The 8,372-nt window shown below is 41.9% G+C and overlaps 1 protein-coding gene across 1 annotated transcript in view; it reads right to left on the bottom strand.

The window, feature by feature from the left end:
* Positions 1 to 349: 349 nt before the first annotated feature.
* Positions 350 to 8,372, bottom strand: part of GMPS (guanine monophosphate synthase) — a 33,048-nt gene continuing 25,025 nt past the window's right edge. The window contains exons 15-16 of the mRNA XM_005141972.3: positions 7,507 to 7,679; positions 350 to 3,699 (exon numbers count right to left, since the gene is read on the bottom strand). Of these exons, the coding sequence (XP_005142029.1) occupies positions 3,598 to 3,699; positions 7,507 to 7,679 (275 nt within the window). The 3' untranslated portion in view covers positions 350 to 3,597. The remainder of the gene's footprint in view (positions 3,700 to 7,506; positions 7,680 to 8,372) is intronic.

Below are 8,372 nucleotides of genomic sequence, written 5' to 3'. Positions count from 1 at the left end.
GTGAGCATCACCCCATCCAGTTAATTATCTGGGCTGCTAAAACAGAGCCCTAGAACAGTTTCTATACACAGTTTTAGGAAGAGGTTATGTTTTCCATAGTGCATCACAGTACAAAAGCATGCATGAGGAAGCTGCCACAGCACAACCCTGTTACCCTGCAGCAGGGTATGCCACACTGTGACACTGAAGGGACAGCCATGCCCTGGCAGGGACATCTCCTTACCATAGGACAGTGTGTAGCCAGAAAGCACGACTGCCACAAATCAGCTTTATCAACCAAAAATGGACAGTTCCATTTACAATGTAGTTTCTACATGTAAGCCCTAAAAAATAAGTCACACCAACGTTCAAACATAATACTTTTATTTGTGGATAAAAATTAAGGCTCACAGTACTTTTATCATTTCACAAGCAGAAAAATGTTAAAAATTGAGAATGATGGGGAATGCCCCCAATACAAATTCCTCTAACTGCTGACATGTTTTACTGAAGGTGAACAATTGTACAGGGCAGCTACAGTTATTAGTTTGTAAACTAGGTGCTAAATGTATCTTTTTAAGAAGTGTGAACAGAGTATTATGTTTCTCTCCACTTCTGGCTGTCCAATACACATGGATTCCATAAAAACACTCAAGAACTGCTGAGATGATAACACCAGCCTTCCTAAGAACAACCCCCCACATCTACAATTCATGGCATAGGTGTCAAACAGAGAGAAGAGAGCTAAAGATCACAAATTTAATTTTGATAAGACATTTTGATTATAGTGCAATATGCCTAAATTTTCAATATTCAACTTTCAGGGGGTGGGGGGGTGGGGTGTGTAGAAGCAAAACCCAACAAAAAATAACCCAAACCAAAGTATGTTCCTAAAGAGCACAGGAGTTGCTGTTAAGCTCCATTTCACTACAGACATGAAAGCAACCCGGATGATTAAAAAATGGTAAACATGTATGTCAAACTTCAGTATACACATAGCATACTGGCATAAATCACGCCTATAGGGAAGATGAAACTGCAAGAAGGACTTCCAAGTGTGCAACATGCTGTGAATAAGGTTCCTGCTCAGGTGTGCTGCAAGCTTGTGGTCAACAGGTACAACAGTTACTGGAACCCCCAACCCAATGGGCAACACCAACTGCCACACAACTTTTCTTGTGAGTTACATCATCACTATGTGACTAAACACTGCAGAGTAATTTACACAGAGACCAAATCTAACCAGTCAAAACTAAGAAGGGTTTCAGAGGTGCTCTATATCCTTTGCATTACTTCTTAGTAATTCCTTCTGCTTCATCTGTTTGCTGTCAAGGCAACATAAACTGGCAGCAGCAGCAAGTGAAAACCCACTTACAATAAGCAACAACTGCCATAGCATTAAAAGGGTGAAAGACTTCTGCATCACACCAAGAAGATCCATTTCTTGTCATCGCACCATTTACATCTGAGATACCAACACAGTAATGAAAGCAACCACCCTCAGCTTTTTATGATAAAAACTTAAAATGTGCCTCACAGCCATAATTTCATTAGGGAGCTTTCTTTTGAGATGAGCTACAAAGAAAATGTGCTCGCAACAGAACCCATGCTATAACAGATTCTGCCATGGCAAACACAGACATACAGAGTTCTTGACAAACAGCTCTTACAGCTCACAATCCATTAATAAAAGAACATTTGTATTGATAGTACTTCACTTACATCACAAAAGCTCATCCAAAGGGCTCAAAGGATGAGAGACGTGGGTGAGAATTACTACCCTCATTTTATACAGGGGGCAGCAGAGATAGTGAATAAGATCAATTTGCCTAGCTACAAAAGATGTCAGAACACAGGAGCAGTGTTCCGAGGGGGGGGTGCAGTGGCCCCAACTCCAAATCATCCCAGCCCCTGGTCTGCTGCTCTCCTGCATGCCTGTGGCCCCAAAGGGTTTCAAAGAACAGAGGGCTGTCACACACCATCTCCTCCCCCAAGCAAAAAAGCACCACTCTGACACGGACGAAAGAATAAAGTTACACAAGTTAGCCGGTTCCTACAAGCAGAGATTAAACCAGATTTCCATAACATGTAGGCAGCAAATGTAAGAGCAACGGGAAAATATGTGCAAAAGAATATAGAACAAACATTTTCAACCCTTATTCCAGTTCACAAATTTATGCAAGTAGAAATGTAAGTAGATACAGCCATGAAATACTCCATGTTATTAAACAGTTTAAAACAAGTATTTTACCCTAAAATACTAGGGTAATCTTGAGCCAAACAAAATGCAATTGTTTAACTTAAAATTAAAAAAAAACAAACAAACAAACAAAAAAACCCACAAAAACCACTAAACATGGCTCGAGGGACGAGCCTGGATACACAGTCATGGCTGCCCCAGCAGAGGTACCCGGCAGGCACCCATCAAGCTGCTCAGGTCAAAATTTAACTGTCACTTTCAGCAATCGTAGACATGCTCAAAATTCTCAGGTCGACAGGAACAGCTTTGCCTCAATACATCAGAAAAGCAAAGGTGTCCAAAGCAACCACCATCTCTCAAATTATTGCTTACTTAACTACATAAACGCAGAATATGAATGACAGAAAGGATCTATGCAGACTGGGCAAATCACCCCTGATACCACAACCCCACACTAATAACTACAATGATGTTAAGGGTCAAGCTAAGTACAACACATAAAAAAGAAAACCTCCTGTAAAAGCAAATGCATAGAAAACAAACTGTCATCAAGTATATGGAAAGCACATCAGCAGCAGGCTGTAAAGGGACTGTGGCACAGGCGTCAGGATAGAAACAGGACTTGCAGATTCAGCTCTGGTGCAACTGCTTTCCAAACCACACTCCCATTTTTATACTTCTATCAGAGTCCCCAGAAGCACACAAAGATACTTCATTGTCTGGAATTTGACATATGCATACATGCAGTAAGTGCATACTAAAGATTAGCTGGTGTGTTTGTTACCAACACACATACCTACCGAGTGATGCAAGAGGGAGTGAGTACAGAAAGACAGACAGAGATAATGTCATATTTTAGAATTGCCCTTTTGGAGCTCAACATTATTGCCATGGGCTAATACATCAAATGATACAGAACAACCTTAACAGTGCACAACAGATACACAGTAATTCCACAACTCAACAGTACCCACTACTCCATTTGGCAAAATATTTATTTATAATAAATCCGTTCAAAAGCAGTTGGTCACAAAGAATTAATTTTACATTTTTTAGGCTGTAACAATGCTTTTGGTAGAAGTAAATAAACTGTCTTTTTATAGAGTGTACAAAAACAGACATTGAAATGACAGTTAACAATAAAACACATGAAAAGAGGAAGAACTGGTAAGACAAAGGCAAAAGCAATAGGAATCTGTCTGCGCACCAGCAATGCTGCCATGATTATTTACCCGTACAAATCCTCAGCCCCACTTAGTTATTATCCCCAGATCTTAACCGCAGGTTTATGCTCCAGGAGAGGAATCTGATGCGATGTAGCAGCTCCAGTCACTCTTTCACAGTACTGCATGTCAACACTGGGAATGGTTTCTGATATGACTTAGACTGCACACAGTACTTCAATAGAAAAAAGTTAATTACTCCCACTCTGTGGTTCCTGGTGGCTTTGATGTCAAGTCATACATCACTCGAGAAATGCCAGGAATCTTCTTAATCTCTGCCACCATTTTTAACACAACCTATTGTGGAAAGGAAAAATAAATCAGATGTAAAGCAGACTTCGAATCACAGAATCATAGAATAGTCAGGGTTGGAAAGGACCTTAAGATCATCTAGTTCCAACCCCCATGCCATGGGCAGGGACACCTCACACTAAACCATATCACCCAAGGCTTCATCCAACCTGGCCTTGAACACTGCCATGGATGAGGCATTCACAACCTCCCTGGGCAACCCATTCCAGTGCCTCACCACCCTCACAGTAAAGAATTTCTTCTTATATCCAATCTAAACCTCTGTTGTTTAAGTTTCAACCCATTACCCCTTGTCCTGTCACTACAGTCCCTAATGAAGAGTCCCTCACCAGCATCCCTGTAGGCCCCCCTTCAGATACTGGAAGGCTGCTAGGAGGTCTCCACACAGCCTCCTCTTCTCCAGGCTGAACAGCCCCAACTTTCTCAGCCTGTCTTCATATGGGAAGTGCTCCAGTCCCCTGATCATCCTCGTGGCCCTCCTCTGGACTTGTTCCAACAGTTCCATGTCCTTTCTATGTTAAGGACACCAGAACTGTACACAATACTCCAAGTGAGGTCTCACAAGAACAGAGTAGAGGGGCAGGATCACCTCCTTCGACCTGCTGGTCATGCTTCTTTTGATGCAACCCAGGATATGGTTGGCTTTCTGGGCTGCAAGTGTACACTGAAGCCGGCTCATGTTCATTTTCTCATTGACCAACACCCCCAAGTCCTTCTCTGCAGGGCTGCTCTGAATTTCCTCTTTGCCCAACCTGTAGCTGTGCCTGGGATTGCTCCCACCCAGGTGTAGGACTTTGCACTTGTCATGGTTAAACTTCATGAGGTTGGCATCAGCCCACCTCACAGGTGTGTCAAGGTCCCTCTGAATGGCATTCCTTCCCTCCAGCATATCAACCGAACCACACAGCTTGGTGTCATCGGCAAACTTGCTGGGGGCACACTCAATCCCACTTGTCCATGTCACCGACAAAGATGTTAAACAATACCAGTCCCAACACTGATCCCTGAGGGACACCACTTGCTACTGGTCTGCAGCCGGACATTGAACTGTTGACCACAACTCTTTGCATGCGCCCATCCAGCCAGTTCTTTATCCACCGAGTGGTCCACCTATCAAATTGATGTCTCTCCAATTTAGAGACAAGGATGTCATGTGGGACAGTGTCGAATGCTTTGCACAAGTCCAGGTAGATGACATCAACTGCTTTACCCCTGTCCATCAGTTCTGTAGCCCCATCATAGAAGGCCTCCAAATTGGTCAGGCAGGATTTCCACTTAGAAGCCATGCTGGCTGTCACCAAGCACCTTTCTCTTTTTCATGTGCCCTAGCATGCCTTCCAGGAGAATCTGCTCCCAGATTTTGCCAGGCACAGAGGTGAGACTGACTGGTCTGTAATTCCCCAGGTCATTCATTTTTCCCTTCTTGAAAATGGGGGTTATATTTCCCTTTTTCCAGTCATTGGAAACTTCACCTGTCTTGATTTTTCAAATATGATGGCCAGTGGCTTTGCAACTTCATTCGTCAGCTCCTTCAGGACCCGTGGATGGATTTCATCAGGTCCCATGGACTTGTGTACATTCAGGTTCTTAAGATGGTCTCAAACCACATCCTCTCATACAGTGGGCCCACGGTCTAGATTTTCACAGTCCCTGTGTCCACCTTCCAAGATTCGAGTGGTGTGGTCAGAGTCTTTGCCAGTGAAGACAGAGGCAAATAAGCCATTCAGAACCTCAGCCTTCTCCAAATCCTGTGTAGCCAGTTCTCCCGAAAGCTTCCGGAGGGGGCCTACATTGTCCCTAGTCTGTGTTTTAGCCGCTACGTATCTGTAAAATCCCTTCCTGTTATCTTTAACATCCCTAGCCAAGTTTAGCTCTAACTGGGTCTTAGCTTTCCTAACCCGGTCCCCTAACTACCTGAACAACATCCCTGTATTCATCCCAGGCCACCTGTCCTTGTTTCCACCTTTTATAAGCCTCTTTTTTCCTGTGAATTTTTCTCATCAGCTCCTTATCCATCCAAGGAGGTCTCCTGGCCCTCCTGCTGCTCTTCCTTCTAGTTGGGACGCAACACTCCTGAGCTTGTAGCAGGTAATCCTTGAATAGCAACCAAGAGTCTTGGGCCTCCCTGCCCTCTAGGGCTATATCCCATGGAACCTTGCTAAGCAGGTTCCTGAAGAGGCCAAATTCTGCTCTCTTGAAGTCCAGGGCAGTGAGCTTGCTGTATGCTCTCCTCACTGTCATTTGACTTGATGAAAGCTACCTGAGAAAGAGCTTAAAAATGGAAAACTTTGCTCATGCTAGTTCTGTCATACACAAGAGAGAAAGAACATGTAGATATTAGCATGTTACTACTAATTAACAAATAAAATCAACAAACCCTCTAGCTTCATATCTGCAGTTTTATTTGGAACATGCCGTTTTTTTGGCACTGATAATAAACAAGGGTATTGATCACAATACACTTCCCTCAAGGTAGCAGCTCTTCGGCTTTTCTATTTCATTGTTTCTGTACAGTTCAGCAGGAACATGTTATGTGTTCCTATCATTCACTTTCAGACTTTTCTCAGACCATCTCCAGCTGAGCCACCATCAAATACAAAGCAAGAGCCAGGCGGAAACCCCTTTTGAAACAAAAAAGGGAGCTCTAAAGGTAAAAAAAAAAAAAACAAAACCCACACACACCAAAAAACAACCAAAAACAAACAGGAAGAGGCATCCAAAGGAAAGTTTCCATTGAGCATCACCCCCCAGATTCCACAATCACGTTCACAAAAGTATTCTAGATGAGAACTCGCTTAGAAGTTCAGCTTCCTTAAGTATCCCACAGCTCACAACAATGCCACTTACATGATGTGCTGTTTTATAGTGCAAGCATAAATTTAACCATGCATTGCTCTCCATGGAAAAACATAGGAAATTTTAAAATCAGATATGATAGTTTCCCCATAAATATAAGTATTTTCCACAACCTTTACTATTTTATTACCACATTATTACCTAGTCTTAAAGTGACCACTTTACATTCTGAAGACTGGGGATGGGAGTCGTTTGGGTCTGGGTTTGTGGTATTTGGTTGTTTTGTTTGTTTTTAAACATAAAATTCAAGGTCAAATGAATCTCCATTTTACATAATGGAATAGTTTACATTGTAGCTTAACCTTGAAACATTTATTTTTAAATGAGTAGGTTGTCCTACAGTAGAAGCCTTCAGAAATATATAATTACTAAGAAATACCTATATGCTTTTAAAGTGTGTTTTAAAAAAAGTCAATCCTGTTCATTTACACTGCATTCCCAAGAGAGACAAAGTACTTGAAACTGGACATACACAAAGTTTCCCAGAAAAATATGCCTGAACTTGACTCCTAAATCCTCTTAGTGACCTAAACAGAAACAGCACACATTGAGACGTTGAACAGCAGGTTCCAGTACAATCAGAAGTGGCAATCAAGGTCAATTCTGTATGTTGGGATATTTCCAATTACTAATGCAAAATACTGATTTCAAAATCCCAGGAATGGTTGTGGCATTTTTCCTTTTTTAATTAATGGTATTTTTGGCTCAACTCTGCTGGATAGCCTTTAAGTTTCTCATACTCATCTGCCAGCTTCTCATTTTGTCATAGTTTTTTCCCAAAATACCAGCATATTCATCCTAATGACTATAATGAAAGAGACAGAAAAAGCACAACAAAATCGAAGTCAAGGCAAGCAATGAAGAGAGAGAGAAGAAAGTCAAAGTGAGGCATCTACAACACTAGCTCATGTTGAAAAGAAGTTTGAATTGTATTACCTCTTCTGGAACCTCATTACCAGGAGTTGCTGCAATACCAGTCATAAAATCACTTGTAATAAAAGTTCGGATAACCACAGATCTTTGACAGGAAGGCTGTTTCTGTAGGGGGTCCCGATCAAAATGCAACGGTGTCAGTATAATCGGCATCTGGCTAATTTTTCCGGCATAACCTTCAGAAAACAGTAGTATAAAGTGCATTAATTTGGTTTAAAGACTCAAGTGTGATAGAAGTTTCTCAGAATTTCCCACTTGTACTTAGAACTATGTACTAGGTGCTACATTTACATCTTCTGTGATCTTGTTGCTCCTGCTACCACACCCCAGATGATCACACTCAAGGGTGTATACACCAGAACTACACAAATTGCCAGTTGAAACCATCTTCAGTCTTTGCAGGATGCATAAAAAAAACCAAACCAAACAACAAAACCCAGATAGCTTGTTATCCCCATAATTCACTGTGAATACAATGTAAGATCTACTTTCCTTCCCAAAGAACATAACCATGGGGTTTTACCTACCCGTGTACCAAGCCCAGTAAAATAAAAACCATTCACAAGTACTTCTGCATCCTTGACAAATTTAAGAGAAAGTTCCTGAACATCCCTGTTGCCAGTAGTTGAAGGTAACTCCAGAGAGTCATCTCTCACTTCTTTTACTTTTTTTTTTTTTGCATAAATCTCCTTCTGAAGAAAACCCTAATTGCACTGTTTAAATGATCTGGAATTTTTGAAATGTAGATGCGTGGCAGCCTGCAGAACCAGTCTAACACTGATGCAGGCTTCTCACCCTCTGCTAGCACCGGCCTGAGCTGTTGGTACAAGCAGTCTTTTTCACTAAATGACACATCTTATTTTTGGGAG

The sequence above is a fragment of the Melopsittacus undulatus genome, chromosome 6 (assembly GCF_012275295.1).
Source record: "Melopsittacus undulatus isolate bMelUnd1 chromosome 6, bMelUnd1.mat.Z, whole genome shotgun sequence".
Taxonomy (NCBI): Eukaryota; Metazoa; Chordata; class Aves; order Psittaciformes; family Psittaculidae; genus Melopsittacus; species Melopsittacus undulatus.
Note: the sequence above shows the minus strand (reverse complement) of the source record. Positions and strands in the feature narration are given on the sequence as shown.